The sequence below is a fragment of the Hylobates moloch genome, unplaced genomic scaffold (assembly GCF_009828535.3).
Source record: "Hylobates moloch isolate HMO894 unplaced genomic scaffold, HMol_V3 SCAFFOLD_5, whole genome shotgun sequence".
Classification (NCBI taxonomy): domain Eukaryota; kingdom Metazoa; phylum Chordata; class Mammalia; order Primates; family Hylobatidae; genus Hylobates; species Hylobates moloch.
In genome coordinates, this window is record NW_026652280.1 from 90,217,545 (window position 1) to 90,235,757 (window position 18,213).

The following is an 18,213-nucleotide window of genomic DNA, read 5'->3' on the forward strand; positions in this document are numbered from 1 at the left end:
TGCCCATCCTGATGAAATAAACACACAGAGGGGACTTAGATCTCAAGTCTGCATGGAATGTTCTCCTCAATGAGGCCTCTTGACCAGAAAATCTGGCCGGGCTGTGGCCTGACGTTCCCTCTCCTGATAATGCAGGGTTTTTCTTGGTCCTTTCACAAGACTCACAGAAGGGGCGCCCCGTCTACTCAGCTCACTGTGCTCAACTCCTTGTGGGAGGGAGCACATGAGCAAGCGAGTGTGGGATCTGGCCAGCCATTCCAGGTGCAGACGCAGGAGCAAGCTCCATGCAGGACCTGCGGCCAGACTAGGCGTGTTGCAGCACCTGGGTGAGGGTGCCTGTGACCCCAAAGCCCCAGAGGCAGCGTTACAGTGCTCCTTTAGTTCTGCCGTTTGTGGATGGTGGTGTGTTAGCAGCTCAGTTGTCCCCCTGCCTTGTCACGTGGGGTGGCTGCCCTCCGCTGGCAAGGAAAAAGGGCTAGTGTGACAGCCTTTCTGGGTACCCACACTAGGTGGGTCCCACTCTTGCCCAGCATCTAAGAAGAATGAAGTCATATGGACACTTGAAGGATGGTGAAGGCTGAGAATTTTACTGAGCAACGAATACAGCTCCCAGTGGAGAGGGGAGCTAGAGAGGGGCTGGGAAGGGCAGGTCATCTTCCCTGAAGTCAGGCCATCTCCCCTCTACTGACTGAATCTGGAGTCTTTATAGGTACAGGTTGGGGAGTGCATGCTGATTGGTTTGTGAGTATGCAGAAAAAGGTTAAAACTAGGCTGGGCACGGTGGCTCATGCCTGTAATCTCAGCGCTTTGGGAGGCCAAGGCAGGCAGATCACCTGAGGTTAGGAGTTCGAGACCAGCCTGACCAACATGGAGAAACCCGGTCTCTACTAAAAATACAAAACTGTGCACCTGTAATCCCAGCTACTCGGGAGGCTGAGGCAGGAGAATCACTTGAACCCGGGAGGCAGAGTTTGCAGTGAGCTGAGATTGTGCCACTGCACTCTAGCCTGGGTGACAGAGCGAGACTCTGTCTCAAAAACAAACAAACAAAAAAAAGGTTAAAGCAAAGATGCCACTCAAAGGTGGACACGACAGTGTGGGAAACCAATTAGGAAAAGGTGGGTATATGTTAAATAGGTGAAGGGTGGGGATCCATCAGAGGGAAGTGCACCAAACAGCAAGACAAGTTGTCAGTCCGGTCCAAGGATAGCTTGGCTTTCAGGCTTTAAACTGTCTTCAACTTGGAGGTGGGGCTTCACCGGGGATCCGCCTCTCTCTGCTGGGCATTTGTCTGCCTCCTGTCGCTATCACTGACGCCCACCTCCGACAGTCCTCCAGACAAGAAGGGCTGACTCCTGCTCCTGAAACAGCCCTCCCTGCAGGCAATGCGGTGAAACCAAGCCCAGTCGGCCCTCGGTGGCACCAGTGCCTGCGTGGAAACCCTGCTCCTGGCCAGAAGTCCTCCTCCTCTTCCTTGACCTGCTTAGGGCAGGAAGGTCTAGTTTATTAAAAACAAATGCATTGTATCTGTCCAGGTGCAAGCAGCCTTCCTCACCTCTACTATAATCCTGCAGAAGTGTTACTGAAAAATAACATTCATCAAAAATACAGAAAAAACCACTATCTATTACCTCCTCTGTGCAGCTATGAATAGTGTTAATGTTTATGTTTTGGTATATATCCTTTTATGTATAGATTTCATATGAAAACTTTATTAATTTTTTTTGAGACAGGGTCTTGCTTTATTGGCCCAGGCTGGAGTGCAATGGCGCAATCACGGTCCACTACAGCCTCAACCTCCCCAGGCTCAGCTGATCCTCCTGCCTCGGCCTCCTGAATAGCTGGGACTACAAGCATGTGCCACCACGCCCAACTAATTTTTTAATGGTTTCTACAGAGATGGGGTTTCACCATGTTGCCCAGGATGGTTTCAAACTCCTGAACTCAAGTGATCTGCCCACGTTGGCCTCCCAAAGTGCTGGGATTACAGGCGTGAGCCACTGCACCCAGCAGAAAACTTTATTATAAACCATACTTGTACCAACATTGTTATCGAAACATTCCTCCTCCCTTGATTTCTTCGGGGTAAATTTCTTGACCTGAATGAACGGAACTCCTACGTGCTGTTCAGGAGAACACTGGCTTCTTGTTGACCTTGGTGATGCTGGGAGTTACTGCTGCGATAAAGTTTGCCAAAGGATCACATGATGTTAATTTTCCTCCCTCTAATTACTAGGAAAATTGAACAGCTTTTCAGATCTTCATTGGTCATTTATATTTTTTATTGGTATTTTCAATTGATAATTGTTTATATTTATGGGGTACAATGTGATGTTTTGATACATGTGTAAATCGTAGAATGAGTAAATCAAGCTAATTAACATATCCATAACTTCACCTGTGTATTTTTGTGGGCGTGATGAGAACACTGAAAATTTACTCTTAGCAATTTTGAAATATATAATACATTCCTAACTGTGGTCACCCACCATGCTGTGCCACAGATCTCAGAAACTTATTCTCCTGTCTAACCCAAACATTGTACTCTGTGACCTACATTGCCCCTTTACCTCTCCTCCTTAGGTTTAAATTTAGCCTCTACCAGTTGCTAGTTCTGTCATTTGGGGTGAGTTGCTTTAAACCCCAGGCCTCAGTTTCCCAAGAAGTCAGCTGTGCCATCAAAGACAGTGCCTGCAATCTCCCCAGCTCCTCCCAGGACAGAGATATGTGTTGAGTAATTGATTGTTAAATGTGGACCAGAAAGCAGATCTGCTGCAGCCAACAGCAAGCAGGGTGGTTTCTGAGAAAGGCCTCGCCTTGCTTTCGAAGGCTGAGGTTGGGGAGGGTGGGGTGTATCAGGATTGAATCTACTCATGGGAAAACAGCCTCTCTGAATGTGCCCACTGGATTCCTGCACTGACACTGTCCTGGGGTACTGGATGCCTGCCCCTTATCAGAGGGCAGTGCCATGCCCTGTAAAGCACAGGTCAGATGGCCCTGGCAATTGGTCCGAGCCATCCTTCATTCTGGAAGGGGGCAAAGGCCAGGCCAGCTTCCCAGGGATCAGGCGCTGTGGCTTTACTGGGAACAGAATGCTCTCTGTACCTGGAGAATGGGAGAGGCTGGCACTGTCTAATCTGAGCTCCCGGGTCACCCTGTTCTCGCCCAGAGAGAAGCTGGCTCCATCTGGGGATGAGTGAAGACAGACGTGTCTGGTGGGACAGAGCCTGGGCCATAGCCTTGCATCTGGAGAACCCATTGTACAAATGCACAGTGCATGGAAGAGGAACTTGCAGCCCAGCGCAAAGCTGCTCAAACAGAAACCAAACCAAAAGCAAACCTTGGCCAATTCAGAGAGGCAGGTCCACATCTGAACCGAGAGCTCTCCCACCAAATTGGCCTGGAAAGCCCTTCTCACATCAAGACAGGAAGATAATAATGACCCTCATCTTTCAAAAGAGGAAGCTGAGACACTAAGAGGGTAGGTCCCCTCAAGGTCATACAGCTCTTAAATGCTGGGGCCAGGATTCCAACGCTGGCAGGGAGGCCCAGATCTGAGCTCACGGCGACCACACCCCAGCCTCTGTGAAATGAATTTACGCAATATCTGGGAAGGAAAGGCAGGGTCCACTCCGCTCAGAGCCATGCAGGGCAGTGTGCTCCTGTCTCCCCAGCATTTGAATCACTCTTGTGGTGTGTGTCCAGCACAGATGCCCGGGACCCCTCAGGCCCATATCCTCAAAAAGGTAGCAGTGGGGCACCAGTGCACAAACACCAGGGCTCAGCAGTCAGCCTGGGCGGGTCACAGTTCTGATACCCTCCAGGCTGTCTGGGAGGCAGCCTGGCTGTGGGACCAATTCTCATGTGAAGCAATGAAGCCACTCTGAGCTTGACCCCCTGCCCTGGCGTGGGCACTGGGCTGCCTGTGTGAAACTCTCTTGTTTCTCCAGGTGCAAGACAAACCTGGCACTCTTTCTGGCTTCTTCATTCACTTGCTGGGGGCAGGTGGCCAAGCCTGGTTTCATCTCCTTGGGGAAATGGAACACTCTCCACATTCAACCCAAAAACGGCCCCAGCAAAGGGCTGACATGGGAGGGAGAGGGGCAGGGTGGCGCCACGCACCCACTGGCACCCAACGCTTTGACGCCGAGACCCAAGCGTCTCTCTCAGACATCCCTTCTCATACCAGAAACAGAGCCCACGTGCACCAGTCAGACCTGTGGTCAGGCCCATTCATGAGTCAGGCCCGTTCACAAGTCAGAAACCACACAGCCACTTATTTGAACAGGGAAAGTTTAATATAAAGATGAACTCTACTTGGAGCATAAAGTTTAAAAAGAGTTTTACACAACACCCTAGGGATGAGGGAGAATGCCTCAGGTAAGAAAGCACGGAAAAGGAGGTGCCCCCCCAAGGCTGGGACTGAGACCTCCTTGCTGGAGAAGGCATGGGAGGCCCTTGAGGGTGAAGTTCCCTGGGTTGCTCGAGCCAGAGCCTGTGCAGTCACAGGGCAAGCAGAAAATTCTTTCGAGAGGGTGGGCGCTCACAGGGAATTGGGGAGCAGAGCTTACTTGCCTACACCTGAAAGGCCACAGCCGGTGCTGGGACCTCTCTGAAGTCTGCACACTCCAGGCAGAGCACCCCTGGCAGCTATGCAGCCGGAGTAGGAAGGAAACGATATGAAAGCCCCTTTCTCCCCAGCGTCCCAGTTCAACACTGTGCACGCTACCAAGAAGAAACAGTGCACGGGCCCCGCCCACGACTGCATAGCAGGCAGGGGAGGGGGGATCTAGAGCTGAAAGGCAATACATGGATAACGCGCACACCCCACTCCCACTTTTATTTAGCAGGAGTAAATGCAGCCTAATGACAGGGCATGGGAAGACTCCTGCTCACCAGTGTGGGCAGAGTGCAGCGCGGCCTGGGCTCCTAATACAGGTAAATTGTCTCTAAAGGACTAGTAAAGGTGACCGGGTCATCCTCCTGCCCCAGGGACACTGATTAGAGTAAATCCGTCTGTGCTGGCAATACGGCAGTGGTGGACACTCAGAATTCCCTTGAAGGCAAAAGCAAGGAACAGAGCATTATTATGTACTGGACACCTGCCAAGTGCCGGGCTCTCTCCAGTTTACAGAGGAGGAAACTGAGGCTCCTAGAGTTGGAGCTGGGATGCCAGCCCCCATGGACCTGGCAGAACACGCTCTTGACAGCCCCGCAGGGCTTCTCCCTAGGGCGCTCCCTTAGAAGATTCCAGGCAGCAGGCGGTAAGGCACCGCGGCGGTGTAGCGCTCCCAGTCCCGGCCGTACTTGCTGGCGCAGCGGTGCTCGTCCCGGAGGCAGCGGTGGGTCAGCAGGATGGTCATGTAGATGATGTAGAAGTAGGGCAGCAGGTGGCCGCCACCGCAGGCCAGGCAGTAGGCCAAGCTGCCCATCAGGTCGCCGACATAGTTGAAGTGGCGGGCCACGCCCCAGAAGCCCGACACCAGCAGCTTGCTGTGGTGCCTCTGCCCGTTGGCGGACGTGTAGGAGCACTCGATGACCTTGGGCTTCCTGCCCCAGATGAGGCAGCGCCCATCCGTGCGGCGGAACAGGTCCTTCTGGTGGTTGGCCACCCGGAAGATGTAGTAGCCCACCAGGCCCAGCAGCAGGACGCCCACGGCGTGCGGGGTGGACAGCTGCACGGGGTGGTACACCAAGTACAGACCCTGGGGGGCGAGGGGGAAGGGGTCAAGCGGTGCTTTGCCCAGGGAGAGGACAGGAGCGTGGGCTCGCGGCCCCGGCGGCCTGGGGTCAAACCCCAGCTGTGCCTCTGACACATGCCTTGCCTCAGTGTTCTCTTCTGTGAATAAAAGCACCTACCTCGAGGGCTGTTGTGGGCATTAAATGAGTAACTCTACCTGCCTTCTACCTGTCTGTGTGTGTATGTGTGTGTGTGTATATACCCCCTATATATGACATATAGTATAAACATCAAATATGTAACAGTATGAAAAATATAATCTGAATTTAATATTGTGATGGTCAATTTAATGTGTCTACTTGGCCAGGCCGCTGTTCCCAGATATTTGGTCAAACACTACCTAGTTGTAAAGACATTTTCCAGATGGGGTTCACATGTGAATCAGTCAACCAGGCAGAGCGGATGACCCTTCACAATGGGGGTGGGCCTCATCTAATCAGTTGACGGCCTTAAGAGACAGAAGACCCACCTTCCCCAAAGAAGAGGGAATCTGCTAAAAAGTGGCCTTCTGGCCATGCACAGTGGCTCACACCTGTAATCCCAGCACTTTGGGAGGCCAAGGCAGGCGGATCACGAGGTCAGGAGTTTGAGACCAGCCTGACTAACATGGTGAAACCCCATCTCTACTAAAAATACAAAAATCAGCCAGGTGTGGTGGCATGCATCTGTAATCCCAGCTACTCAGGAGGCTGAGGCAGGAGAATCACTTGAACCCAGCAGGTGGAGGTTGCAGTGAGCCAAGATCACACCACTGCACTCTAGCCTGTGCGACAGAGCAAGACTCTGTCTCAAAAAAAAAAAAAAAAAAAAAAAAAGTGGCTTTCTATTAAGCGCAGCATCAACTCTTCCCTGGGGCTCCAGGCTGCCCTGAAGATCTCGGACTTGTCACCCTTCAATCACATGAGATGAAAAATACATCTCTTTCTTACACATATACCCTCCACCCCTCTATTGATTCTGTTTCTCGGGAGAAGCCTAATACAAATATAGTATAAAAAATGTACACGCATCTCGAGATACATACAGAGGCTAAAGCAAGTAAGAGCTATTATATAGTAGGGCCTATTGCTACGTTTTCACATCTTTGGAAAATGGAGTTTATAAAACCAGGGAACCAGCAGATCTGCAGCCAGCCAGGTGGAGAAATGGGGCTGGGTGGGCCATGTGGGGGCTCCAAGGACCCGGTGTGAGTGTGGGGCCAGCTGGGGCTCTGCACCCTCCACCTGGTACTGGCCCTCTCTGCTGTGAGTGTCCTGGTTTTCCAGGACACCCGCGCCTCCATCTCACAGGACTGGCTGCCACAGGTGACGCTGGGCCTGTCACATCCTGAACACATCCTCTCCACGTTGGTTCTCTCCACTTGTGTACAGCCTCTTGGAGCAGGCCACCCCACCGTGCTGCTAAGCAAGTGCCCTGGGGTGAGTTATTTCTGTCCCCAGGGGGCTCCTTGCTCTTGAAATGGGCGGGTGGCATCTGGTCAAGCAGCCACCTTACCTGGGAGCCCAGCACTCCCCCTAAATCAGAGCAGGGCTGCTCTCATTGAGCTGAGAGGGAAGTGGGGGGCTTGATGTCAATGACAAGGCCACTTGCTGTCCCCCCACTGTTCTGGAACTCCCAGGTCAGCCCTGCCCCAGTGCCCAGCACATCCTAGGAGGCAGGAATGAAGAGGACCCCTGCTGCCAGCGCATGCACTGACCCACCTCCACCTCCACTGCCCCATCCAGCCCTGAGCCAGCATCTGCCCTACTTTGCAGATGTTAGGGACATACTCAAGGCCACTTCCCTGGCTGCTGGCCCAAGCTGGCCGAGCTGGCTAATACAAGAGGCCTTCCCTTCTTCCTAGAAACAGGGAGTAGCTTTGGCGCCCCCAAGGACAGACGCTTCTGCAAGGAGAAAGCTTAGCATGTGTCTGCCAAATGCCCCACTGGGCCGGCCCTGCCCACCTCCTCACCTGCAGCGTGTAAAGGTAAGGCAGCCAGACACAGTCGCCCCAGCCCAGGTACCACCCGAAGTGGTCATGGCAGATGTCAATGGTCTTCAGGTACCAGGTTTCGTTCCAGAAGAAGTCAATCACGTAGATGGCCTGCAAGACAGAAGCAGCCGCTGACCACCCCCGGCCCTCCTGGGGCCCACATGGGCCTTGGGGAAATCACACTCCATGCGGATGCAGCAAGGGGTGCTTGGGAGCTGCTCAGCAACTTTCTCAATGCTGGGGCTGTTCCTTCTCTGCAGCTGGGGCTGTTCCTGCCTGGGTCATGGGCAGGGGTAAGGGCGCCCTTGTCCTCAGAACCACCCCTAGCCCATGGCCCTGGCATCTCTCTCAGCCCAGGTTCTCGGGGCTTGCAATGGCACGTGCCGAGGGGAAGGGATACATTCATCCCATCCAGGTCAACCTCCTGCCTGAGCAATGTCCATAGCTCCTGATGGGCCTCCCTCACCCTCTCGGGTCCTCCTTGCCAGCTCCCACCAGCTCCCTGGGTGACGCTTCTGAACGCACCTGATCCCTGCCACCCTGCACCCCAGCTCAGCATACACTTTCCGGGTCTTGCTGCTTTTAAGATAAAGAGGAAGACTTCCATGAGGCCTCCAGCCTCACCTGGCTCTGAGCTCCTGAACAGTGTCTGCTCAGGATGCGGGATGTTCCTGAGTGTCCCAGACTTGCTACCCTCTCTCCCTACAGGGGGTTCCTGGAGCATGCACTCTTGTCTCCACTCCACCAGGTTAACTCCCATACACCCCCAGATTCTACCCAGGTGTAATCCCCAAGGGAGACCTTCCTGGACCACACCTGGCTGCGTAGAACCTGCCTCCTCCCCTCTCAGGGCTGGCAGAGACAGGCACCCAAGGATGGCTTCCTTCACCAAGTGCTCGCTGGCCGCTTCCTGGTGACACCTGGGGAGGGCAGCTGACTCTCTTTTACAAGCGGTAGATTAAGGTCATGGGAACACACTCTGGCTTGCGGGTTTCCCCAGAGCCCGCCGGCATCGGCGTTTCACCCTCTCCAGCCATGACAGTCACCTGCAGGACGTTGACCAGGACCATAGCATTGGTCACATGGCCGTGGAGCTCCCGCTGCTTCGCTGCAAAGGACAGGTTGATAAGAGTCCAGGCGACGATGCCAGGGCGCCCATTGAAGAACAGCTTGAAGTCAAACCACTTCCCGATCCGAGGGTTAAACTCGACGCCCATCATGTAGTTGTAAAAGAAATTGCCTGTGAATTTGCTGAAAAATATAAATAAAAGATACATTGAGTGGATGAGCATATCTCACAAGATGAAGCCACGTTGCTTAGCGGGAGCCCAGCACTGGCCCAAGGTCCTAAAGGGTAACATGAGACCGCCCAGGCAGAGGCTGGCCACGAGCTGCTGGGACCACCACGGCTGGAATGCTTGTCAGCTGGTTCCTAGCACCCTCATTCGCTCTCCTTTGCGTTCAGCTGCCGCTCAGCAGAGACATCCTTAGGCAGAAGCCCCGAGGCACCTGCTCTGCGCCCGGGAAGGGTGGGAGACTGGCCCCGGGCTGGTACCTGGGTTTCTCTCTACCCTTCTCCAGATGCCCTTGACGCATGGCACAGGTGAGCCGAAGCACTGGCTCAGTTGCACTGAGATTACGTTCTGGGACCCAAGCACGTGGTTTGAAGCCAACTCGGGGCACGTGGGCCCTCATGGGTGAATGACATTATAAATCATGCCAACATACAGAATGACAAACACACCCTGGGCCCGGCTTCCAGCATGTGCAGGACAAGTTCTTTGACCAGTTACCTGAATCCCCCAATCCCCAGAGAGCCAGAGCATCAGCAGAGATAACCCCTGTGGAGACCCTGACTAGGTCTAGCTGGCTGAGGACACAGAGCAATTTCTGTATTAATTAGAAAATCCTATTTCCATGTCCAGTTCCCTCAGCTGGGGTAAGTAGAAAGAAGCAAAACACACCAAGTCTACAGCCATTGACATGATTATAAGGTGGTGAGGATGATTTCCAGGAGCCATGGAAGGCCAGCCTCATTATCTGGTAACACACAAGCTACAAAGTGTCATCCTCCAGAAACATTTTCCAAGAGCCTAGGTGTAAACCACACTGTGGTTTTTTGGATCCCCCAAACTGAACTGTAAGTCCCACTGCCTACAACTGTCCACAAGAGAACTCCACCAAGCATTGGTTTATGATGGATGGCTGGATAGATAAGAGGGTGAGTGGGTGGAAGGATGGATGAATGGGATGGGGAGAGCAGGTGGATGGAAAAATGATAGGCAGGGTTGAGCTGGGGTGCAGGGTGGCAGGGATCAGGCGTGTTCAGAAGTGTCACCCAGGGAGCCAGAGGGAGCCGGCTAGGAGGGTCTGAGAGGGTGAGTGGATGGATGACGGGCAGGTGGATGGGTGGGTGGCTGGATATGTAGATGGGTGGGTAGGTGGATGGGTGGATGGACAAATAGATGATGGGTGGGTAGACAGATGAGGTGGAGGGTGGATGGGCAGGTTGATGAGATGGATGATAGACGGGTGGGTGGGTAGGTGGATGGATGGGGAGGTGGGCAGGTGGATGGGTGGGTGGCTACATGTGTAGGTGGGTGGGTAGGTGGATGGGCAGATGGACGAATGGGTGATGGGAGGGTAGATGGATGGATGATGGGTGGGTGGGTGTGGGTGATGGATAGGTGGATGGATGATGCATTGGTGGGTGGGTGAATGGGATGGGGTGATGGGTGGATGGATGATGGGTGAGTAGGTAGATGAATGGGTAGATGGGTGGGTGGGTGGGTGCGGAGATGGGCAGGTGAATAGACGAGTGGACAGACAGATGAGTGGCTGACCACTGTCCAGCCATGGGAATGGTACAAGCCAGCAGGGCTCTCCTGGGAAGCTGTTACATTAAAGCCACAAGGACAAGAAGACTCTTCACTAAGGTTGTTTTGGGCCTGACCAGCTAATCCAAAGAAAGAGGCAACGGACTGCCTGTGCCCCAAGCCGGAAGTTCTTCCTGGCTTCCCTACCCCCACACCAGCCCTAAAGGCAATGACTTGGCCACCACATCTGACCTGGTCATCTTCAGCTGCATTCTTGCCAAGGCTGGAGAACCCACCAAACATTCAGAAAGGATGTTCCCCAGGGTGAAGCAAGTTCCATCCCCCTCCTCCTCTTCCACGGATTCTCAGTGCTCAGGGCTTTACAACCACCTGCCCCAGGCAGCAAGAAAGGCCAGGGGTGAAGTTTCCACTTTCCACATCAGGCTGGACCCGCTGCTAAGAACATACCAGTCTCTGGCACTGGTGGGGAAGAAGTAGCCCTTGACCATGGCGAAGGTGGAGACAGCATAGCCAAGGATGTTGGCACACCACAGCAGCGGGATCCAGTTGTCGAAGATGATGGTTGGCGAGAACCAGGACAGGAGATGAGCGTTTGCAAACCAGAGCAGGTGTGTGAGGATCCAGGCTTGCAGGCCGTTGATCTGATACTTGTTCACAACCCCTGCAGACAAAGGATTCAGAACTCAAGGCGCTTTCCCAGCCCACAGTGAGGCGCTTGGCTGGGCTGAAGCATGCCTGGTGGGGGCCCTGGTCACTTTCTAGGCCTCTGCTGCTGCAGACCCTCGTCCGGGGCCCCAGGAACCATCTCTGAGGCCCCTATACCCTTGGCCAAGGAGCTGCCTGCTCCTGGGAAGAGGGAGAGGAGGCTGAGTCCATCCTTTGGTTCTGCATCTCGTTAACTGGCCATAGCCTGAGTGACAGGTGCGCAGTCTGACAAGGAGGTCAGAGCCGAGGGGCAGACGCAAGTGAGGATGCCCCTCGGGTGTCCCTGGCCCCCTTTGTAATTGTTGGGGAGCACCTCAGCCCATCCACCCCCCAAAACAGGGAGCTTCTGGGGGCAGAGTCGGGGTGCACTTCCAGTCTGCACCCACGTGTGAGGCACAAAGCCAGGCTCCTCATGGGTTCTCAATGATGGCAAGGAATGAACAGACAAGGTCTCCCACGGACAGCCCCGAGAAATGGTGGTCTCTGCATGGTGGTCTCTGCAGGAAGCTCCATGGGCCGAGTGCATCCCCTGCTATGGGGCTGGGAAGGAGCTGGGCCGTCCATTCCCTCCTTACCCAGGAAAGTGATTTCTAACCTGGGTGTGGGATGGCCCCAGCTGCCCTCAATGGTTTTGAGGCCTGGTGCTGTGAAAACTCCAAGCAAAATGGATTTCTATCCTGTGACAAGTCTTACGGACAAAGCGGCGCTGGGGAGGACTGGCCCCTGAGAGAAAGGGATGGGAACGGGAGCCTGGGGAGGGTGGAGGGGAGGGGGCTACCTGCAGGAGTCACGGCCCCCTCCTGGATGCCTCCTACGTAGCCGGGTAGAAACTTATGGCAGAAGTCAGGGAGAGACGTGTACAGAAGCACCTGAAACACACAAGCAGCCTGATCACCCCCACATGGAGGGCACCTGCAAAGGAGGACGCATAGCAGGAACATGAGAATCACAATCATAGTCTTTTTCTTCCAGAAGCACTTACGGCTCCTGGAAGCTTGAACTGCTGGGCTGTGGGTTTTGAAGGGGGTTCTGAGACAATAAACTCGTCAACCAGGGAAGGTGCCAATGCGTTCTCCCCCAGGGCTCCATTCGCCCCTCAGGAGAATGCACAGGTCCCTCCCAGTCACCTTTTAAAAATGGAGAATCCCACGAAATTCTCCTTTTTTTGATATATAAATCTATTTTTGAGATGAGGTCTTGTTCTACCACCCAGGCTGGAGTGCAGTGGTGCAATCATAGCTCACTGCAGTGTTGACCTCCTGAGCTCAAGTGATCCTTCCACCTCAGCCTCCCAAGTAGCCAGGATTACAGGTGTGCACCACCACACCCGGCTAAAATTCACCCTTTTGAAGTGCACAATTCAGCGGCATTTAGCGCATTTACATGGTTGGTTGTACACCCATCATCGCTAATTCCAGAACTTTTCATCACCATAGAAGAAAATGTTGTTCCCATCTACAGTCACTCTGAATTCCCTGTCCCTGCCACCCCTGGCTGCCACTGAATTTTCTGCCTCTGTGGATTTGCCTGTACTGGGTATTGCATATAAATGGCACCACACAGTATGCGGCTGCTGTGACTGGCTTCTCTTGCTCAGCAGTGTCTTCAAGGGTCATCCGCCTAGTGGCATCAGAGCTTCATTCCCTTCTACTGCCAAATAGTGTCCCATGGTGGGCACAGTGTTCTGTTCTGTGGGTCCATTCATCTACTGATGGACAGATGGGGGTTCCTGCTTTGTGGCTATTTGTGATTCACACTGCCCCTGTCATTTTTCACTCAAAGGGACCAAGAGATCTGAACTGAGTACTCTGGAGCCCAAAAGCTTGGACCCTGGGGAGAAACAGCTAATCATGATCTGAGCCTTCCTCCCTCCCAGGAAGGAAAACCCAGCCCTGTCTCTTTCTAGTACCGTTTCCCTGGAAACCTTTTCCGGGGTTCAGGCAATCAGCACCATCCATGTGTGCGCCAGGTTTACAACAACCCCTTCCTGGAACTCCCTCTGGACCGGGAGGCCAGTGGGGATACCATGGAGCTGAGGACATCCTGGACCTGCCTCGACTGCCTGTGGGGAAACACGGCCCTGGCTTCTCTGAGTGGCATCTCATGACTGAGAGTGTCCCTTTGGGGACTGAGATGCTCCTTTCCAGACCTGGTGCAAGGCGTGACTCCTGCTGACTATGGGGCTTCCTTGGGCCAGCACTGCCCTCCCACAGGGTTTTGTTCCTATCCTCAGCTTGTCCCTGCAGAGCTGGGCGTGCCCAGCAACTGCATGCAGGCATGCCATGACGGTGTATCAAACACTAATGTGACAGGTGCCTCCTGCCTTACATCTGAGGAAGAATCTGGACACGCCAGAGTCTGGGGAATGCCCTGCTGGGTCCTGGGAACCCAGATGTCAACCTGAGTCAGGATCCCATGTCTCAGACAAATGGAAGGACTACCCCAGCCGGAGGGCACACTCCCCACCTGCTGTGCCCCTACCCCAGGGCAGGGGCTGCTGACCTGGAAGGTGACCCACAAGGTATAGAGCTGGGCAGCTTTCCTCGTTATAGGTGGAGTCTTGGCCCAGATGTCCGAGAGCCGAGCACGTCCGGTGGCGATGTCCACCACGGGGCCGGTCAGGGCACAGCTGTACTGGTCACACGCCATGATGAAGTAGTAGACGATGAACGGGGCGCACAGCAGTAGGAAGATGACACTCGCCAGTGAAAACCAGTCTACCTCCCTGCGAGGACGGATGCAGGCAGTCACACTGGGGCCCATCCACTCTGGGCCCCACCAGGACCCTAAGAGGCTCTATGTGGGGGACCTGTTGCTCAAACCTGCCAGCACCCCATAAGAGAAGGGATTAGCTCCTAGCACGGGCCCTCCTTGCAGCCAGGGAAGCCACTCAACATGCCTGCTCTATTGTGGTTAACTGGTGGCACAATCTGTGGCCCCCACGGAAGGCCCAGAGCTCAGAATATGAGTCTTTCACAACTACCAAGGCCAGTGGTTTCCCCAGTTCCAGGTCGGAGAGGACACTTGCCTGGCACGAAGTCCCCATGGCTCTATGGCGAAATGGGAGCTGTGACAACAGGTCATACTCCAGGGTGGTGGGAAGGCCCTAGCTGCCCTTTAAGCCTTTATCTTTTTTTCTACGTTGTTGACTGACCATGATTTCTAGTTCCTTTTTCTAATTCCTTACTTTATAAAGTGGAAAACTGCTTACCTTTCATTAGTCTTGACAAAAAAAAAAAAAATTTTTTTAAATAGATCTTTCATTCCTTTGGGTCCATACAATTCCAAAGGCTGGAAAGCTCTGAGACCACACTTTACTTTCTAGCTGGGAGAACAGGCAAGATCCTTACCAGGCACGGCCCCACTGCCCTTCAGATGCGGTTCTGTCATTGGTGACGCCATCTAGACTCTTGGCTTTGGGAATGTTGGGTTGTGATTTTGCAGCCATTGGGCCCTGCAAGAAGGAGAACCTTGCTTACGTTTCCCTCAAATAACAGACACCACCTTTCCCTGTTGCATCCACCACTGCTCTGCGCCTGGCAGGTCTGGCCTCCTGTGCACCCCTTCCCGGTACCTTGTCCCTGACAGCAGATTCCAGGCAAGGAAGAGATCATCTTGTCTTAGACTCTCTTCCCTGGACCCTGCAATCACCTCCCACATGACCTTCCTACGGCTGCTCTTGCTAGTCTCAGTTCATTCTCCAAACATGGCAGAATGCCCCTCCCTCTTACAGCACAAGTTGGCTCCTGCCTCCCTCCTACACACCACTCTCCCCTATTCTCCCTTGGCTCCAGGAACACAGGGGTCTTCACTCATCCTTGAACACAGTTTAAGTCGTCCGCGGCACGGACTTCCTCTGCTTAGAGCACGTTTGCAGGTGTCCTTGTTCAGGGCTCATGTAAAATGTCCCCTCCTGGGGAGATCTTCCCTCCCAGCCAGTCTGAAGCAGCTGCTCCCCAGGTTCCCTGCCAAGGCCCTCCACTGGGTACTTTATTTTCTTAGTAACTCTCCCCATTGCCTAGAAGTATTCATTTGTGTGTGTGTATTGTCTGTCTCCCCTCATTAGAATGTAAGCTTCCCAAGGGCAGGAATTGTGTGTGCTCTTCATTGTTCTACTACCAGGGCCTAGAACAGTGGCCCATATGGGACCCTCAATAATCAGCCTTCAAAAAAAGGGGAAGAGAACACAGAATGTCTCTAGGTACCCACAGCTGCTCTACATGGTTATAATTTGGGGGAAGCAGTGACATCCCCACTTCCAGAACAAGTTCATAACTGTGAAGCTTTAAAATATCAGAGATTTTTTTAAAAGATGCTCTTGAAAACTTTTAGAGAAAAAACAGGAGTAAAAATCATGGTAGCCTTAGATTTCTCAACAGCAAGCTGGATTCTAGAAGACAATGATGAAAAACTTCAAAATTTTGAGGAAAACTTTTTGCAACCTAGAATTCTATTCCTATGTGAACTATTACTCAAGGACAACAACATAGGATCCAGGAAACTGGAGACCCAAGAGAGCTGATGAAGCAATGTCCACAAAAGGGAATGGGCAAGTCCCAAGAGGACAGCTATGCAGCAGGACTAGCCAGAAACCAGTCCACATTGGTACAAGATGAATGGCTAGGAAAGAGAGGAAATGAAAATGATGAATTTTGTTGCATCTGAATGTGTAGGAAAATTATTGATACGTGTGACAGCTCAGTTAGAGCACCCAGAAAAAAATGAATGAGAGATGCATAGAAACCTTACCAAATGGAAAAAAAAAGGACACTGTTAACTCCAGGAAAAATAAAAAGTCATATAAGGAAGGAAAAAAAGAAACCAAGCCATTATTATAGGACCTTACTTGGCTCAACAGTGAATAATGGTAATTTTGTCATAACGATGTATACTCTGACTATTGATTGACTATTGTATGCACAGAAGGAAATTTGCAAAGTTAGGGTTACTAAAAGGAAATTACTTAGAAACAAGTAGGTACAAACAACAACACAAAAGTAGCTAAAAGAATGAAAAGTGTTTGCTGCTGGCAAGCGAGACTGTTGGATGTGGGATGTGGTAGAGACTATTTCTTCTGAAGCCTTTTAACACTGATTTTTTTTAAAATGTGAGCATGAATTACTTTAATAAAAATTTACACTCATTTAAAAAATGTCAACAATAAAAGACATTTTCCTTATGGAGTGTGAGAACTTCAGTACCAGCACTTAATTTACACAAGTTAGTTTATGAAGTTCCTATGATGTACAAAACAAGACGAAGAGTTCTTGATGGGAAGAGACCGTGTCTCTCTATGGCCCAAATACTGAATATAGAGCCTGGCGAGTGCCAGTCACTCTCCTTATATCTGTAAAATCAAAGTGGATGAAAGAAAACTACTTCTGAGAAAAGGTGACACGGTAGTGAGTCTGATCTCAAGATCACAGCCATCCGGACAAGCCAGCTTGCTTTAGACAGTTCCTCTCTCCCAGGCTCTCATCAAGGTAAGATACAAGTTTAGTTTCTTCCCAGCCAAAACTTACCAGCTCAGTGCCCCCACTCCCTCCGATCCCTAGTTTCCACACTGACTGGTGTTAATCCAGACCACCCACATGCACACTTGCCTTACAGGAAGGCTAAGTAGAATGGGGTGGCATTCTTCTTGCCCCAAGTCATGGATAAGCTACAAGGGGACAATGCCTGACCAACATTATCAATTATGTAAAATACTGGGAAGTTGCAAAAGGGTCAGGGGATGTGTAACCTCAGAACTAAAGTGTGAAAAAGCCACTGAGAGAATGTTGTCAAAAGGGATTAAAACAAGACCTAAGAAGTACTTTTAGCTTATTACAGAATTCATTCACCCAGGAGTCAGCTCTTTAGTCACAAGCATTGAGTTTTGCAATAAACATCTAAGTAACATCCTTCCCAATAGACGGCTGGGAACAGACAAAGGGGAGGTGCCCTGGTATGTCGTATTTTACTCACAAGAGGCACAGACAGTCGTTGGCACTCGAGAGCTGGTGGACCAGTCTGTCCGTACTTTCAACGCTGTGAAGCCATAGCCTGCGCCCACGATCCAGGGCACTGAGACACACTTACCTCCAGCCTCTTGCCAAATAGTTTCACAGCAGAAGGGAAGTTTTCCTTCTTGAACCTGCCCCTTAAAAGTTTGTAGACACCTGTGCTCCAAATGCCTGCTTGAGCCTTCTCAACCGGCTGAAGTCCTGCAGGGAACACAAAAATGAATAAGACCCTAGGCAGCTGACATTTCAGGAGAGGGCAGACCCTCGAGGCCCACAGTTGGAGTCAAGCAAGAGGCACAAGGTCCAGTGCTCAGGGCTTCAACAGCTGCATGTCAGGGAGGGCAGCGGACAAGCCAGTGCCATCGCAGAGCTGCCGTGCCTGGCTCAGCACTGACAAAGAGGGAGGCGAACAACAGGTGGAGCAGGAGAAAGCGCCACCGCGGAGCGCGGCACTGGACCAGGAGCCGACCCCGGAGCCAGGTAGCCTTCGCCCGGGGGAGCTCCAGACAGCGCGGGGACAGAGCATCCCTCAGGGGCTGGCTCGTGGGGGAGGGGGACTATCCACACCTCTGCCCCGCCTCCCCGGAGCCCCAGCAGCTCCTCGCCTGTGAGCTGGACCCTCTCCCCACCTGCGCGCACGCCCCCACCCCTGAACCCAGCCTCGCCCTGTGAGTGGGCACCTGCTCACCTGGGCACGCGCCCCCCACTGCGCACACCTTCCCCTGGCCTCACATGCGGACACCTTGGCCCCTCACCTGCGCACACCTCGGCCCCTCACCTGCACCCACCTTGCCCTGGCCTCGCCTGCGCGCGCTGCTCCACACCGCCTACCCTCTAGCCAGGGGCCGGAGTCATCAGCAGGGCAGGGGCGCCCGCCCCCGGATGATGTCAGCGATTGCCTGCCAATCAGAGGCGGACCCTGCACACCCGGCGGCTCCGCGCCCCGCGATTGGC

The 18,213-nt window shown here is 52.9% G+C and overlaps 1 protein-coding gene across 3 annotated transcripts; it reads right to left on the minus strand.

Annotated features, from left to right (window-relative positions):
- Positions 1 to 4,825: 4,825 nt before the first annotated feature.
- DHCR7 (7-dehydrocholesterol reductase) lies at positions 4,826 to 18,145 on the minus strand. Of its 3 annotated transcripts, none has more exons than XM_032153764.2 (9): positions 18,048 to 18,145; positions 17,336 to 17,460; positions 14,605 to 14,708; positions 13,757 to 13,979; positions 12,033 to 12,123; positions 10,997 to 11,210; positions 8,759 to 8,963; positions 7,692 to 7,823; positions 4,826 to 5,705 (listed from the first exon to the last, which is right to left on the minus strand). In XM_032153764.2, exons 3-9 carry the CDS (start codon positions 14,700 to 14,702, stop codon positions 5,241 to 5,243), a joined length of 1,428 nt encoding a protein of 475 aa, XP_032009655.1. In that variant the 5' UTR covers positions 14,703 to 14,708; positions 17,336 to 17,460; positions 18,048 to 18,145; the 3' UTR covers positions 4,826 to 5,240. The 3 variants fall into 3 exon arrangements, with proteins under 3 accessions (XP_032009655.1, XP_032009654.1, XP_058295039.1); XM_032153763.2 differs by having other exon boundaries at positions 18,038 to 18,124; XM_058439056.1 differs by lacking the exon at positions 18,048 to 18,145 and adding an exon at positions 17,948 to 17,971.
- Between the last annotated feature and the right edge of the window lie 68 nt (positions 18,146 to 18,213).

Coding starts and splice junctions, on each gene's coding strand:
- DHCR7 (XM_032153764.2), bottom strand. CDS start 14,702: ATGGCTGCAAAATCACAACCCAACATTCCCAAAGCCAAGAGTCTAGAT. Junction 8,964..10,996: donor CCCACCAGTGCCAGAGACTG/GTATGTTCTTAG, acceptor TATATTTTTCAG/CAAATTCACAGGCAATTTCT. Junction 5,706..7,691: donor CTTACCTTTACACGCTGCAG/GTGAGGAGGTGG, acceptor CTCGCCCCCCAG/GGTCTGTACTTGGTGTACCA.